Raw genomic sequence first — 17,616 nt, 5'->3', positions numbered from 1 at the left:
GGGTCAGGGAAAAAGAGGAAGAACTTCAATGAGTTGGACTGACACAGTGGCTGCAACAATGGGCTCAAGCATAACAATGATTGTGAGGATGGCATAGGACTGGGCAGTGTTTCATTTTGTTGTACATAGGGTTATTATGAGTTGGAACAAACTTGAAGGCACTTAACAACAGCAATATGGGCCAAGCACTGTTCTAAGTGCTTTATGAGTAAAATAATGGCCTTTTGTAGTATTACTTAAGCTCAACTACTAGGCAAAATGTTGGTGGTTCAAACCCACCTAGAGGCGCCTCAGAAGACAGGACTGCCAATCTGCTTCCAAAAGGTCACAGCCTTGAAAACCCTATGGAGCAGTTGTACTCTGTACACATGGGGTCACCATGAGTCAGAATCGACTTGACAGCAGCTAGCAACAACAACAAGCTCAAGTTACAGACAGTGCACATGTTAAATACACGTATGCTATTAGTATTATATTTGGTTAACATATGTTGGATATTTGTTATGATCTAGAAAATTATTTATTTCATTAAAAGAAAAAAAGAAGAAGAAAGGCCTGGGAATCTACTTCTGAAAAATCACCCACTGAAAACCCTATGGAGCACAGTTCTACTCTGACACACATAAAGGTATCTTAACAGTAAATCCTCCAAAAAATCCATGTCCACCCTGATTTATGTGCATTGCAAATCTACATTTCTAAATTTTCATAAGTGTGCTTGCTTTTAAATATTTGAAAACAACCTTCAGAAGAAAGTTGAAATTCTGGATTTTACACAGAATTTGCTTTAAGTGAGGGCATACCAGCTCAAGACCAGCTCAAGACCTGGATATTCTAGGTTCTTCTGGCATCTTTAATTTTAGCTATCTATTTTAGATAGTCATGTACCCAATAAAATAGCTACTCCTCTAGAAGCAATGTGCATTTCATTTTGCTGCCGGACACCCAGGTGTTCAATCTGAAGACTTTGGCCTGTTATGTTCATTCATTTAATACTCTTGAGCCACCATGTACCAGGCACTACTCTACACTGTATTATCCATGTGTGAAAAAGATGGCTGTGACATGGCTCTTTCTCGCCAAGGAATTTAATACCTAGAAAGAGCATATGGGGGGCTGGGAACTGATCCAATCCCACTATCGGAAGAGCAAAGTTCATGCTTTATTAATATTCTGAATTCTCTCACCACCGCCCACACGTACACTGCAATATCCAGCAGGTGCTCGGCAATTCTTTGTTAAATTAATTACCCCTCTAGCCCACCAACAGACGTGTGTGTGTGTGTGTAAATAACACTAGAGTTTACCTAAAGTCAATTCTGCATGCCACAGCCAGCCAGCTGAGATGTGCTCTAGGAATGTGGATGAGTTTTAATGTTGACATAAACAAAACATGATTAGGATGAAGCACATTAAGGAACTGAATAATATATTCCTAAATATTAAGGGTTGAGTCATGTCCCCCCAAAATATATTATAAATTCTTACCTCTATGCCTGTGGTTATAATCCCATTTGGGAATGAGTTGTCTGTTATGTTAACAAAGCAAGATTAGTGTAGGGTGCGTTTTGAGTCAATGTCTTTTGAGGTGTAAAAGAGAATAAACAAGCAAGAGAGCAAGCACAGATGGCGAAGACAATGCCAACTCACATGAAGATTGCCCAGGAGCAGAAGCTTAGAAGAGACAAGGACCTTCCTCCAGAGCTGACAGAGAAAACCTTCCCCTACAGCCAGCACCCTGGTTTTGGACTTCGAACCTCCTAAACTGTGAGAAAATAAATTTCTGTTTTGTTAAAGCCACCTACTTGTGGTATTTCTGTTACAGCAGCACTAGCTAACTAAGACACTAAGTGAGCCATAAGTGACCCTTGGATCACAATTGCTCTTGTATAAAAGATCCAAAAGGCTGATTATCTCCTTCATGTAAGAGATATAATCTTTTTTCCCCAACAATTTCTACATGTATAACACAGTGACATTGACTACATTCTTCAAGTTATGCAACCATTCATTCTGCCAAATCATTCTACCACCATGAACATGAACTTAATGCTCCCTAAGCAAAAATGCTCCCTCTTTCCCCTCTCTCCCACCCTTGGTAAGCACTAATAATCTTTGGTTTCTATATATTGTATCATTTCATATCAGTGAGATCATGTGCTATCTGTTCTTTTGCAGCTGACTTATTTCACTCAACAATGTTTTCAGGGTTCATCCACGCTGTGCCATGCATCAAGACTTTCACTTCTCTTTATGGCTGAATAATATTCCATTATATGCATATGCTGCATTTTGTTTATCCATTCATCTATCGTTGGACATTTTGGTTGTTTCCAAATTTTGCTGTTGTAAAAAGTGCTGCAAGCAACATTGGTGTACAGGTTTCTGTTTGAGTTACTGCTTTTCCTTCTTATGGGTATATACCTGGGATTGGGATAGTTGGGTCTTACGGTAGTTCTAGAGATTAAAAAAAGTTTTTTTTAATTGTGCTTTAGGTGAAATTTACAGCTCAAGTTAATTTCTCATTCAAAAATTTATATACATATTGTTTTGTGATATTTGTTGCAGTCCCCAAAAGGTTACAGCACACTCCCCCTTTCCACTACTGGTTCACTGTGTCCATTCGACCAGTTCCTGTCTCTTCCTGACTTCTCATCCCTGCTTTTGGACAGGAGATGCCCATTTGGTCTCTTATGTGTGATTGAACTAAGAACCACATTCCTCACATGTATTACTTTATGTTTTATAGGCCTGTCTAATCTTTGTCTGGAAACTCCGGTGTCATAGTGGTTAAGTGCTATAGCTGCTAACCAAAAGGTAGGCAGTTTGAATCCACCAGGCACTCCGTGGAAACTATGGGGTAGCTCTACTCTGTCCTATAGGGTTGCTATGAGTCAGAATCGACTTGACGTCTAAAGAGTGGGCTTCGGGAATGGTTTCAGATCTGGCTTAACAGAGTATCCAGAGACCATACTTTCAGGGGTTCCTCTAGTCTCTGTCAGACCATTTAGTCTGGTCTTTTTACATGAATTTGAATTCTGTTCTACATTCTTCCCCTGCTCTGTCTGGGACTCTCTGTTGTGTCTCCTGTCAGGGCGGTCTTGGTGGTAGCTGGGCACCATCTAGTTCTTCTGGTCTCAGGCTGGTGGAGTCTCTGGTTCATTTGGTCCTTTGTCCTTTGGGCTAGTATTTTACTTGTGTCTTTGGATTCCTTCATTCTCCTTTGCTCCAAGTGGGATGGGACAAATAGGTGTATCTTAGATGACTGCTCGCAAGCTTTTAAGACCCCAGACACTACTCACCAAAGTGGGTTGTAGCACATTTTCTTTATAAACTATGTTATGCCAATAGACCTAGACAACCCCTGAAACTATGGTCCCCAGACCCCAGCCCCAGCTACTCTGTCCCTCAAAGTGTTTGGATGTGTCTAGGAAACTTCTTTGCTTTTGCTTTGGTCCTGTTGTGCTGACTTCCCCTGTACTGTGTGTTGTCCTCCCCTTCACTGAAGTTGACCCTTGTCTACTATTTAGTTAGTGATTTCCCTTCTCTACCTCCCCACCCTCATAATCATCAAAGAATTTTTTTTTCTGTGTTTAAATCTTTTCTTCAGTTTTCATAATAGTGGTCTCTTACAAAATTTGTCCTTTTGTGATTGATTTGTTTCACTCAGCATAATGCCCTCCAGATTCACCCATATCCTGAGGTGTTTCACAGATTCATCACTGTTCTTTGTCGTTACATAGTATCTCATTGTGTTATGTACCATAATTTGTTTATCCATTCATCTGCTGATGGGCATTTAGGTTGTTTCCATCTTTTTGCTATTGTGAATCGTGCTGCAAGGAACATGAGTGTGCATATGTCTATTCACATGACGGCTCTTACTTCCCTAGGAATGGAATTGCTGGATCATATGGTGTTTCTATTTCTAGCTTTTTAAGGAAGCACCATATTGTTTTCCAAAGTGCTTGTACCATTTTATATTCCCACCAGCAGTGCATAGGAGTTCCAATCTCCCCACAACCTCTCCAACATTTTTTTTTATTAGTGCCAATAATGTTGGGTGAGATGGTGTCTAATTGTAGTTTTGATTTGCATTTCTCTAATGGCTAATGCTCATGAGCATTTCTTCCTGTGTCTGTTAGCCCCCTGAGTGTCTTCTATGGTGAAGTGTCTGTTCATATCCTTTGCCCACTTTTTAATTGTATTATTTTTCTTTTTGTTGTTGAGATGCAGTATCTTGTAGATTTCAGAGGTTAGACCCTTATCAGATACATTATAGCCAAAAATTTTTCTCCCAGTCCGTAGCTTCTGTTTTTACCCTTTTGGTGAAGTCTTTGGATGAGCATAAGTGTTTGATTTTTAGGAGCCTCCAGTTATCTAGTTTCTCTTCTGGTGTTCGTGCATTGTTAGTTATGGTTTGTATAGTATTTATGCCATGTATTAGGGCCCGTAGCATTGTCCCTATTTTTTCTTCCATGATCTTTATCGTTTTAGATTTTATATTTAGGTCTTTGATCCATTTTCAGTTAGTTTTTGTGCATAGTGTGAGGTATGGGTCTTGTTTCACTTTTTTAGAGATGGCTATCCAGTTTTTTTTTTTTTTTTTTTTTATCCAGTTATGCCAACACCATTTGTTAAAGAGACTGTCTTTTCCCCATTTAATGGAGTTTGGAACTTTGTCAAATATCAGCTGCTCACAGGTGGATGGATTTACATCTGGGTTCTCAATTCTGTTCCATTGGTCTATGTGTCTGTTGTTGTACCAGTACCTTGCTGTTTTGCCTACCATGACAGTATAATAGATTCTAAAATCAGTTAATGTGAGGCCTCCCACTTTGTTCTTCTTCAGTTATGCTTTACTTATACGGGGCCTCTTCCCTTTCCATATAAAGTTGGTGCTTTGTTTCTCTGTCTCATTAAAAAATGCCATTGGAATTTGGATCAAGATTGCATTGTATCTGTAGATTGCTTTGGGAAGAATTGACATTTTCACAATGTTGAGCGTTCCTATCCATGAGTATGGTATGTTTTTCCACTGATATGTCTCTTTTGGTTTCTTGCCATAGTGTTTTATAGTTTTGTTTGTCTAGGTCTTTTATGTCCTGGTTTTATTCCTAAGCACTTTATCTTCTTGGGGGCTATTGTGAAAGGTATTGATTTGGTAATTTCCTTTTCAAAGTCCTCTTTGTTGGTGTAGAGGAATCCTACCTATTTTTGTATGTTAATCTTGTATCCTGCAACTTTGCTGAAATCTATTAGTTCCAGGAGCTTTCTTGTGGATTCTTTGGGGTTTTCTGTATATAAGATCATATCATCTGCAAATAGGGATCCTTTTACTTCTTTCTTATCAATCTGGATGCCCCTTATTTCTTCTTCTTGCCTTATTGCTCTGGCTAGGACCTCCAGCACAGTGTTGAATAAGAGTGGTGAGAAATGGCATCCTTGTCTAGTTTCTCTTCTCAAGGTGAATGTTTTCCATCACTCTAAGAGATAAAATCTTTTGAAAAGGGCTGTCTTTCAACACAGAACTGCAGGTGCAATCAACGTGTCATTTAATTTACAAATATTTGAGGTACACACTTTTGTTTTTCCTGAATATAAAGCAAAGTGTCCTTGCATGAACCATTTTGAATCATTGGCTTCCTGCTCATCTGCATTAGGTTAGATGTTTGAAAGTTTAGGTTGCAGGGAAGAGATCCATGATGGATAGGCTGAGTTTCAGAACACTCTTCAAGTCTACATGCCATGCCAAAGAAAACAGCCTGTACACAGCCCTGTTGTAGACAAAGCCTGGCTTTACTACTCATTATGAGTTAATATCTGACCCAAAACCATTAGACGCATAGGCTTACCCTGACATGACATGGCTTGGCCCAGGAAGATGAGGAAACCAATCAAATTTCCTTATTTATTTGCATTCAAACAACGATTATAATACCCAAACCAAAACCAAACCCATTGCCATCGAGTTGATTCCAACTCATAATGACCCTACAGTACAGGGCAGAACTGCCCCAGAGGGTTTCCAAGGAGTGCCTGGTGGATTTGAACTGACCTTTTGGTTAGCAGCCCTAGCTCTTAACCACTATGCCACCAGGGTACCCAATTATAATAAGTTAGATTTAATTGATTTATCAACTAATTTAATGATTGTACATCTAGAGTGCTCTGACAAATTGCACATGTGAAAGCACTTTGGGAAAATAAAGCTTAGAAAGTTGCACAAATGGAAGAAATTTTTATCGCAGCAAATGCCAGTTATAAACCTTTTTAGTTGCAGCTCAGTTATGGTGAACAATAATAACCAGACAAAATACTTTTGGCTTGTTGTAATAGGTGAAGTGAGCCATTATAAATTCTGAAATACTAAAGTAACATAATTAAATGAATGATTTAGGAAGATCGGTAGGACAGTGGTGTGCAGGATGGCTAGAGAACAAGAAGGTCAGTGGCTGTGGGGAAGGAAGGTTACATAGCTAGAAAGCTATTGCAGTGAGGTACAGGACTGGGGTAGGAACTCATTGTTGTTAGTTCCCTGTTGGGTTGATACTAATCCATGGTAATTAGATGCGCAGAGTAGAACTGCTCCATAGGGTTTTCAAAGCTGTGATCTTTCAGAAGGAGATCTACCAGGCTTGTCATCCAAGACATGGCTGAGTGGGTTCAAATCTCCAACCTCTTAGCTGGTAGCCAAGTGCTTAACTGTTTGCACCTCTCAGGGACTCCAGAAACAATTAGCAGAGGTAAACTTTTCTTTTTTTCTTTTAATTAATATATATTTCGTTAAATTTTTGAAAAATGCAGAAATAGGAAAATAAATCAACAATTATCCCAATACCCAGAGATAATCACTGTAAATATATTACTTTTTTTTTTTTTTACAAGAAATGCGTTTTGCTCGTGTCCAACAAAATAAACCACATAGGACAAACACAATTTGAAAAAGGAAAACACTGATGAGACTTGGTAACCAGCTAGATATGAACTGAAGCGACATTATCAAAACCGGTGCCAGGCAGTCCACCAAGCCCAGGAGCGTAGCCTGTATTCCGTGCTCCATCCTGACAAAGTGAGGAGTCCTGTCTCTATGGTCGCTGCCGAACTCTATGGTCTGAGGACGCGGCTGTGACCCCGGAAGCGATCCTGGGGAAGCGGGCGGCAAAATGGCGGCGCGAGCGGGTGTCGGTGCCGTGTGCCGGCGCCTTTGGCAGGTAATGGGCGTTTTGGTGGGTGCCGGGCGGGCCGACAGGGACAGTTGCCCCTAAGTCTTTCTGTCACCCAGAGTTGTGCCCGCAGGAGCCTTTCCCAATATTTATTCCGCACCTGAACCCGGTGTTTACAAGGAATATGGCGAGAAAGGAGCTGATTTTATCTCCTGTTTTCTCATGAGATTAAACATATGTTAGTAGTCAAGGCAAACACAGGAAGAAGAATCTTAGAATCTTAAGAGCTGGTAAAGATCTTGAACGTCATATCTTCCAGTACCCCAGCCCTTTGAAATTTGCAAAACAAACAAGCGCAGAGAGGACAGAAAGCTTGCCCCGCGAAAATTAAGGGCTGAGCTGGCACGCGATTTCAGACACTTCCCCTGGAACTAAACTGAGATATGCTCCTGATACCCGGGCGTCTGAGATTTAGACAAGAGTCGATGAAGCCAGAGGGGTGGTGTGGCTGTCTCCTGATGGTGGTTCTTCGGAGGAGAAGCAAAAACTTCTGAAGTAGTGGTTCTCAAGTTTTTTGGCCTTAGGACCCCGTCACACTCTAAAAAATGATAGAGAACATCAAAGAGTTTTTTTTTTTGGGGGGGGGGGCTACCGGTACTTATCTTACGAGAAATAAAACTGAGAATCTTAAAAAATACTTTTTCGCTTAAAAGTAACACTAATATATCCATTACATGTTAACAACATGTTTTATGAAAAGTAACTATTCTTTCCTAAACAAAAACACGTTTAGTGAGAAGAATGACGTTTTACATTTTTGCAAGCGTCTTTAATAGGAAGACAACTGGATTCTCCTCTCTGTTTCTGCATTCAGTCTGTTGCTATATCACAGTCACGTAGCCTCTGGAAAACTTCACTGTATACTCGTGAGAGCATGAGAGTGGATAGTGATATGAAAATAGTTTTTCGCTGCCCCGTACCTCCTGAAAGGAGACCCTGGTGTTGTAGTGGTTAAGTGCTAGAGCTGCTAACCAACAGGTCGGCAGTTAAATCCACCAGGCCCTCCTTGGAAACTCTTTCCGGCAGTTCTCTGTCTTCTAGGGTCGCTTTGAGTTGGAATCTACTCCACGGCAACGTTTTTTTTTTTTTAACCTCCTAAAAGTGTCTGAATGAAGCCCCGGAGGTTCTTAGACCCCACTTAAGAACAGCTTTTCTTAAGAAAAGGCAGATGGTGTTAGGGGTTGAAGTTTTTGAATGAAAACAGACTGACCCAGGCAGCCTTCCCCTACCTCCCCCACCTCACACACACACAAGTCCACCCCTGAAAGAAAGGAAAGAGAAGGAGAGAAAAACTTTAAGAACTTCTTAACATAATGTCACTGAATTGTACATGTGAAGAATACTGAAATGGCAATTTTTAGTTACATATATATTTACCACAATAAAAAGCCTTATTTAATTTAAGGTTGATTTTTGGGTGTAACAGCACTTTGGGCTCCAACTTTGAGAAGCAGAGGCGTCCACTGGGGGAACGTGATTGGGAAGTGGTCATTTTGCAGAACTGGATTGTGGGGTCATGGCATAAATGTGGGGAAGGAATTTTCTGTGTGATGATGTGAAGAATGACATATGCCTCTTCCTACCTTGTACTGTGTCCGATTTCCTTGCTTTCTGTTTTTTTCCCTGTGATCCAACGGAGAATATGGAAAGCTTTGATTTGCCTCCATCTTGAGTAAAGAGAGGAAGGACAATAAAACTAAGAATAGGCTGGGGACAGAACTTCGTTTTATACTTTTTAATATATTTAGGTAATCATCAGGTGTTTTAATTAAACTTCCTTGTGCTAAAATATTAATCCAAAGTATGTTAAAGGATGCTATTGTGCTTCTGAAGGAGCCCGGTGGTTCAGTGGTTAGGTACTGCGCTACTAACCCAAAGGTCAGTGGTTCGAACCCACCACTGGCTCTGCAGGAGAAAAGACCTGGAGATCTGCTCCCATAAGAGATTTCAGCCTAGGAAACCCTATGGGACAGTTGAACTCTGTCATATAGGGTCACTTTGAGTCAGAGTGCACTCAGTACTCTGACTGGACGGCACACAACAACAGCATTGTGCTTCCACTTTCTTGGGTTCCACTTTTTAATCTCAGGAAAGCTTAAAGGAAAAGCAGGTAGATGATAAACTATTATGTGTAGTACTGTAAGGTATGAGTCGGAAATGACTGCTTGGCACTGAGTTTTTTATAAGCTTCTAAAATGGGGCAGTTCTACTCTGTCCTACAGGGTCGCTGTGAGTCAGAATCCACTCCACAACACTGGGTTGGGTTTTTCTAAACTAGAAGTTTTGTACCACCAGGAGGCGCCAACAGTAAAGAATTTAGAAACACTGGATTGTTGCAGCTTGTGGCACAGTAGATGATAATAAATGTAAAAGCTCCAGTGTGTACTTTAATGTATTTATAAATGAGTTATCCTAGTCAAGCCAAGAATTACATATGCTGGGAAAGATCTATGAAAGCTTCAAAAATGGATACTTTAGAATTCTTATTCCAATTCTTAATAAATTAGATTACACAGACACTTAATAGTTTTCTTTGATCAAAAATATTCCATCAAAATAAGTATTATATTGAAGTATGTTGATTATGTAAAAAAAGATGGGAAACATGAAATCACCTGTGATGTTATTTATTTTATTCCTTGATGTCCACATGTTTAATTCATAGCTGTTCTTTTGATGTGAAAATTGCTTTTTTTTTTTAAAGTTCTTGCTCCTGAGCTTTACAACATATGGGTTCTTTAATATTTTGAGGGTGCTGTTTGATTATCAACCCTATTGTTGTCCTCATTTTTTTAAATGAAATCTAATATGGCCATTTTAGTTGGACTGATACCTTCATCTGAGATAATTAGGTATCGCTTCATTTGAAGCATTATGTATCTTTTTATTTTTAGTGGGAACTGAATGGTTTGGGGATTGACTCTAATTCTAACACATGTTCCCCCACCACCCCTTTTTTTTTTTTTAAGGGTTCAGGGACTTTTTCTGTGAACAATTCTAAGAGCAGTACAGCCAGGAATGGTGGCTTCCTTCTGTAAGTACACAATTGGATATGCTAAACTGAACAATATAATGGGCTCTTGTGCTGTTTTACTTAGCTTTTGTTTTGTTTTTCCTCCTGCATGTAGCAGTACCAATATGAAGTGGATACAGTTTTCAAACCTATACATTGATATTCCCAAGGATTTGACCAAGCCTACGGTATGTACTCCCTATTTCTTGGTTTATGGAGTTATATCAGCAATAAATTTTCCTCATTGTTTCATTTGAGATTGTTTCCCAAACAGTTCAGGAAAAAAAGTTTTTTTTTCTGGAATACTGGCAAATCCACAGTGTGCCTGAGTAAAGTATTCTTTCATGTCCCTGGGTGCTCATGTTATCTTTCAGAGTTTCAAGATAAGTTCTAAAGGAATAAATTATTTACCCCAAATAACCATGGGAATGAACAGTCTCTTGCTCTTAGCTCAGCATAATGGGAAGAGTGTTTTGATTTGCCGTAACTAATGATGCAGAATACTTGATTTTATGTGATGTTCTATGTTATGGAAAAGTTTCTTGTAACCTTCAAGTCTTTGTTTTTATTTTAAGACATGGGGCCTGGACATGGACAGTGCTTTATTTTAATAGTAAAAAAAAGAGCTTTAGCACAGATGGAAGTCCAGATACAGCTCTGTAACCTTGACTGCTTTGGGGAAAAGCTGTGATTCCATCAACCAAGTTTTTGTGTTTAAAATTTTAAAGTTAAATTTAAAATTTTAAAATAAAAATGCACTTAATTTTTTTTAACAGTATGGACTTGTATTTTATATAATGTACTGATGTTTCGTTTTTTTCACTTAATAGATACTGAATGTATTTCTGTGACAGTTCATATAATCCAGGGACTCCAACTCAGTTGCCTGCAGGGGCCAGGCTTGTAAGGAAAGGGGCCAGAAGGGCACAGTGGCGGCTGCTGCTTAACTCTGGCCACTTGTTGCCATGTGGGAAATCAAACCTAGTGATGCCAGGTCTTCTATATTTCCAAGTAAAACTGAACATCTAAATTTTTATGTGAAATCTCCTGATTTTTAATATTCGTAAAAAATGTGGAATTTCTTTAAAACAGTAGAGGGGACAAATAAAACATATCTTGGGGCCGTTTCCCTTCTCCTCTGTGCTGCAGCTTGTGACATAAACGTTATCAGTATATTGTCTTCCAAGAATTCTATTTTGGGTAGTTGGAAGTGGATGAAGAAGCCCTGGTAGCACAGTGGTAAAAGCACTGGCTACTAACTGAAAAGTCGGTGGTTCAAACCTACCGATTGCTCTGTGGGAGAAAGATCTGCGGTCTGCTCCTGTGAAAGATTACACAGCCTTGGAAACCTTATAGGGCAGTTCTCCTGTGTTCTACAGGGTCACTGTGAGCTGGGATTGACTGGACTGCAGTGGGTTTGGTTTTGGTTTTTTGGGAGTGGATGGCTAGCTTCCTGGTTAGTAAGTAAATCTCTTTCCGGGATGAAATGACTTAACCCTGAATCATTGGATTAGAAATACTGTTTAAATTACTGGCTTAATGGATGAATAGAGTGAAGTAATTCATCTCCTGGAAGAAAGTCAGAAATGTCAAGCCCATTATTTCTAAGGTCGTTCATTAGGAATTAGGTAGAAGAGGTAGAAGTAATGTGTACCGTCAGTGTCATCGCATTTTAATTACAAATGAACAAATTGTATATTAGGACAGGCAAACCACATGTGAATAAAACCTAGTAAAACAGAATATGAAGAGCAATAGCTTGCCTTTGTAAAATAATGTTGTATAATGTATAAACACTTAAACCTATGTTTTCATATTTGTTTCTTATAGAAATGCTGTGAACTCTAGCATAGGTGTTATTATCCTGTTTTATATATGAGGAAACTAAAGTGCAGTGAGATGCAATGGCTTGCCCATCGTCACTCATGTAGAAGTGGCAGAGTTTAGTTTTGAATCCAGGTCTTCCGACCAGGCTATTTTGTTAATAGACCCTAGAATCTTCCCCGTTGTGTATTTGGAGCTCAATAACTTTTAAGTTGGACAGTTCCATTAGTGATTATGTAGGTTGCCTTGAAAGTCATTTTGATTCACATGGTATCTTAACAGATTCTGAAGATCATTGTGCAGGTCTGAATGTAATAATATCAAAATACTTAAGCTAACAGTGTTAAGGTGTTACTCAGCATTTTTCTCCCCCTTGCTTAATAAACTCTTAGGTTGTTCAATTGAAGATAGCATATTAAATTTACTAGTGATAAATATTAGATTGAAACTTATCTTTGATTTTAAAATTGTAGATAACGATTTCTGATGAACCAGACACGTTATATAAGCGTCTGTCAGTTTTAGTAAAAGGCCACGATAAGGCTGTATTGGACAGCTACGAATATTTTGCTGTGCTTGCTGCTAAAGAACTTGGTATCTCTATTAAAGTGTGAGTATAACCTTTCCTAATCCGACCTGTTAGCTGCTGTAATGAAGTCAACCAGGAAAACGGTGCTGATCCCCCATAGGTCTGAGCTCTTAAAATGGAATAGAAACTCATAATGGATAGTGTGTAGGTTTGTCGTGTATTATCCTTAGCAGGATTAACCTTATCTACTAGAATTTTTACTGGAATGAGTGAACCAGAAAAATGAAGGCAGTCATTTCTCTAGGGGTTGCACAGAAAGGAGAAGCCCTCGTGTCTAGGATCTCCATGGGGTGGGGAGGGGAGGTAGATTAGGTGAACAAACAATCTTTTAGGCCTTTTGGATTTGATGATCTTTTGTTTCGAATCTGCCCTGAGACTCGCCACCCACGTAGTAATTCTCTGTGTGAGCAGGCGGGCTTCATGTGGTCTTGCAGGGTCAAGCAGAACTGCCTCCTTTGTCTTGTCTTTTGTTCCTTGTGGTGCTGAACAAGACCCATTTGGGGTTTTGCCAGGTTTGCTTTCTAGCAAAAACAGAAGGAACGTACACATTTTCCAAAATGCTGACTGGTTTTGTGATTATCGACGCATCTGTAGATTTTCTGAAAACAAAACACTTACAGCTTACATTGCACTGTGCCTAACACACTGATGCTGTTCTTAATAATTCATGTATTTGGTCACTAGGATCTTAGAGAGTATAAAGGTGCAGGCATGCGCGTGTGTGTGTATGTGCGTGCACGCATTTGCATGCCAGTGCTCCTATTTGAATCTGTGGAAGAATGTTCTCTTGCTGTCTGCGGTGTTTATTTTGGTCTGAGCCTTATGACAGCAGTTGTTGTTACAGATGACAATCTTGGCAAATAGAAGTCTGTAAATGGTAGTTAATGCCTGTCATTGGGTGTCAGCCTGACCAACAAAATTGTAAAATTATGCTTTGATATCAGTGACTCAAGTTTTAACATCAGTTAGCTTAAGTATATTATTTTGCCCATTAATTTTCAGACACGAACCTCCAAGGAAAATAGAGCGATTTACTCTTCTCAAATCTGTGCATATTTTCAAGAAGCACAGAGTTCAGTATGAAATGAGAACACTTTACAGGTGTTTAGAGGTGAGTTTGTTTCAGACATGAAACACAGTTTAAGTTAAATTCCCAAAACTTTACACTAGCATATCGTAACTTTAACATTGACGAGGTTGACTTCCTTTCAGTCAGCCCGTGCCTATTAATTGTAGGAAAGGGACATGTCTTTTTTGTTCTTATGGAAGTGGCTTGGTAGGAAAGTCAGACTCAAAGAAAGCCATCCTTTAGGGTAGTACACACTTTAACACAGTAACGCAAAGCATTACTAGTAGGCTCATGTATATACAGCATGATAGTGTTGGAATAATTTTGCTTATAGTTCAAAAATTCGAATTGTTTCCACATAGTTCTAATAATTCTTTTCACATGCTAACTGGATTTGCCATGTTAACTGTGGGCATCATTGTGGTTTTTCATTCACCCATTCATCCCCTAGGATCAGCATAATCTTATGGTTAAGGAGAACACGGCTTCTGGAGTCAGACTGCTAACACCCAAGCCCGGGTACTTATTAGCTGTGTGACCTTGCCTCAATTCCATCATCTATAAATGGAACTAAGTGGTACCGATACCATTAGACTAGTGTAAGGATTAAATGAGATATTTATCAGAAGCACTTAGAATACTTCCATCACGTAGTAAACATTATTAAAACAAGCATTTCTGTGTCTTTCATATGGGACGTGCTCCATTAGGCTTTGAGAGTGCATATATAACTAAGACATAGTCCTTATTCTTAAATGAAAAAGAAAAACCCAAAACTCTATCCACTCATGTGTGACAGAAAAATATCCTCATGGAGCACACAGAAAATTTTGTTCTAAGAATATCTTATAATCTAGTCCTTTTGTTTCTTTTTGTCTGGAGTATCCTGCTCTGATGCCATGCTTGCCAGCTCTGTTGCATGGAGCACTAGCCTTAAGGCAGCTGCAGGTGGAGGGAAGGAAACTTCAGGACTGAGCTCCCCCATCCAGTTAAATTGGGAATTTTATGTAAGATTTCTTAGCAGGAGGAAAGGCTCCACTGCTTTACAAACATAAAACATACACACACTTTAAAAAACCTCTGCTTTAGGAAAACTGTTTAATGGTTCCTCAAAAAGTTAAATGTAGAATTTACCACGTGACCCAGCAGTTCCAATCCTAGGTATGTACACAAAAGAATTGAAAACAGATATTCAAACAAAAACTTGTGCCCAAATGCCCATCAGCTGATGAGTGGCTAAACAAAATGTATATCCATACAGTGAGATATTATTCGGCCATAAAAATGAATTACTGATACATGCGACAACATAAATAAACCTCAGAACCATTATGCTGAGTTAAAGAATCAGACACAAAACACCACATATTGTATGATGTCATTTGTATGAATATAATGGGCAAATTCACAGAGACAAAGCAGATTAGTAGTTTCTAGGGGCTGGGGTGAAGAGGGAATGAGGAGCAACTGCCTACTGGGTACGGGGTTTCCTTTTGGAGTGATGAAAATGTCCTAGAACTAGACAGTGAGGTTGGTTGTACAACACTGTGAATGTACTGAATGCCACTGAATTGTACACTTCAGAAAGGTTAAGTCTATGTTAACTGAATTTTACCCTAATTAAAAAAAAAATCTGCTTTAAAAGCATAGCCTAAGTCAATTTCACATTTGATATTTTAGCTAGAACATCTAACTGGAAGTACAGCAGATGTCTACTTGGAATATATTCAGCGAAACTTGCCTGAAGGGGTTGCCATGGAAGTCACAAAGGTACGACTTGAGTTTCTATGTGTTGGAGGGAAACATCTGTATTGTCCTTTTGATATGTTGCAGCTTGGTTCTGGCCCACTGAGTGAAGGGGAGGGCCTGTGGCCAGTGGGGAGGCATTATTGCCATAGTGGTTGAGGGCCTTCACTCCCTGTGCTGTGGTGTCAGCCGAGCAGAATCCTGCTACTGCCAGCTCAGGTCCTCCCAAGCCTCCTCTAAAGTCTCCCTTTCTCAAAGTAGTTGTCTAGACATGAAGACCATGTTATGTGGCAGTCCCTGGAGATCATAGAGGGCCAAATAGAGTATATGTGTGAGTGCACTTTATAAAGCACCACGTTTCCTTCTCTGTTTCAAAGCCCTGCAAAAAGGAGAGAAAAATAAAAGGAAAAGACATCAAGAGGATTTGGGGGAACAAAATTCATAAATCCAATATGTGGCCAAAGAGTTCAGTTAAGTCCACATGATATTATAGTTTAGCTTTTTGATGTTTTTGTGTGTTCATTTTTAGACAAAATTAGAACGATTACCAGAACACATCAAGGAGCCAATCTGGGAAACTGGACCAGCAGAAAAAGAAGACAGCAAGTCACCGAGCCTCAGCTAGGCCACTTGTGCCTGGGTTTGAAATGAGAACAGAGCAGATGTATGTGTTTAAATGAGATTGCTTGCAACTGAGACAGTTTTGAGCCCACCTAATGCTGCTGAGCCCATAACCCTGATCAGTGGAGAGCAAGACGTGCAACTTTAATGATAGATTGGACTACAGTAGAATAACTGTGTTATCTGGGATTTTATACATGTCGTTACTTCAGATCTTATTTTAAGAAACGTGAGCAAACTATTTCGACTACTATAAGCCAAAAGAATCAGATTTTTATTGTATTAGTTCATTCATCTGACAGTGAGTGTTTGATGTATTCCTCACATAAGGTTTTGTTGTTATCATTTGAGGTTTCTGGGAGGAATCTTTGGTAGTTTTGGTCAATTTACTGAGCAGTATAACTTTTCTTACCTACTTTAGTGACAAACTAGCATATGCTGATTTAGGAGTGGTGACCACCAATTTTACTGCATTTTAGCATTAAATTCTTGAAGTGAGTAGCCTTTGTGGCAGATCAGGCACATTTGTGATGTGCACTGAACTCTTCCTGTAGTCCAAACCCTTACAGGACTGCCTGTGAAAGGGTCACTGTAATGGAATTTGAACTCTCAAGAAATGATTATTGATATCATTTCATTCATGCTGTGAGTCATTCATTCAACAAACTTTTATGTTGTGTTCTTTGCACCCGGCACTGAATGAGAAGTAATGGCTTTTGAAAATTGAGCAAGGCACAGATAAATATATTTCCTGATTGTTTCTTCACTGATACCCATTGCCTTTGAGTCATAGCGACTCATAGCAATCGTAAAGGACTGCCCTATAGGGTTTCGAAAGAGCGACTGGTGGATTCAAACTGCCGACCCTTTGATTGGCAGCCAGGCTCTCAACCAGTGTGCCACCAGGCCTTCTCTTCACTGATAGAAGCCCTTTTCTTTTGGCTAATGGTACTCTTTTTGCTTGCAGATGTCTGTTATTCCATGAAATTAAACTGTAGTTAAAGCACTGAAAGAAGCAAGACACAAAGGGCTGAAACAGCGTATTAACCTCAAGGGAGCAATTCATTTCCTTTTTACAGCAGAATCAGGTCTGGATCTTTTGTGGTTTCCTTCACAATTCTGGGGTAGTTAGGACTTCTCAGTTTTCCCCCCTTAAACTGGAGTGCCTGTAGTCTTCCCAGTCAACTATCAGGTATCAGTGTTTTGAATACATACTGCTTATGTATGAGATTTACATGACTGTCATTAACATTAAAAGAATAGCTGCCCTGTGCCCCATGACCTCATTCCACTAATAGCTCAGTTGTCGAGTGTCATTCGTAAAGGGCCAAAGCAGAAATCCCAAGGATAAGCCTCAGGATAAAAAACTAGTCTATGAAGCAAGAGTGGTATAATGGTAACTGTCTACCAAAGCAGCAATTCATGACACATTTTCATTTTAAAAGAAATAATAATTCTTTAAAAATGTAGACCCACACCTAAGCAGTTTTTTTTTTTTTTTTTTTTGGTTTTTACAGACAGTATAAAT

At 39.4% G+C, this 17,616-nt stretch overlaps 1 protein-coding gene across 1 annotated transcript; it reads left to right on the top strand.

The window, feature by feature from the left end:
• The first annotated feature begins 7,128 nt into the window (after nucleotides 1-7,128).
• On the top strand, nucleotides 7,129-17,600 carry MRPS10 (mitochondrial ribosomal protein S10). Its single transcript, XM_003404187.4, has 7 exons — nucleotides 7,129-7,214; nucleotides 10,196-10,260; nucleotides 10,355-10,427; nucleotides 12,537-12,673; nucleotides 13,655-13,763; nucleotides 15,402-15,491; nucleotides 15,997-17,600. The coding sequence occupies exons 1-7, from the start codon at nucleotides 7,167-7,169 to the stop codon at nucleotides 16,090-16,092; spliced, it is 618 nt and encodes a 205-aa protein (XP_003404235.1). The 5' UTR covers nucleotides 7,129-7,166; the 3' UTR covers nucleotides 16,093-17,600.
• Nucleotides 17,601-17,616: the final 16 nt, after the last annotated feature.

This window comes from Loxodonta africana, chromosome 1 (assembly GCF_030014295.1).
Source record: "Loxodonta africana isolate mLoxAfr1 chromosome 1, mLoxAfr1.hap2, whole genome shotgun sequence".
NCBI classification, from domain to species: Eukaryota; Metazoa; Chordata; class Mammalia; order Proboscidea; family Elephantidae; genus Loxodonta; species Loxodonta africana.
This window is presented reverse-complemented; position numbering and strand designations above follow the sequence as displayed.

What these genes read in the sequence shown, in the direction of transcription:
- MRPS10 (XM_003404187.4), top strand. Translation starts at nt 7,167, where the DNA reads ATGGCGGCGCGAGCGGGTGTCGGTGCCGTGTGCCGGCGCCTTTGGCAG. An exon ending in TGTGCCGGCGCCTTTGGCAG is followed by an intron (nt 7,215 to 10,195) that starts GTAATGGGCGTT and finishes TTTTTTTTTAAG; the next exon opens with GGTTCAGGGACTTTTTCTGT. An exon ending in CTTGGTATCTCTATTAAAGT is followed by an intron (nt 12,674 to 13,654) that starts GTGAGTATAACC and finishes ATTAATTTTCAG; the next exon opens with ACACGAACCTCCAAGGAAAA.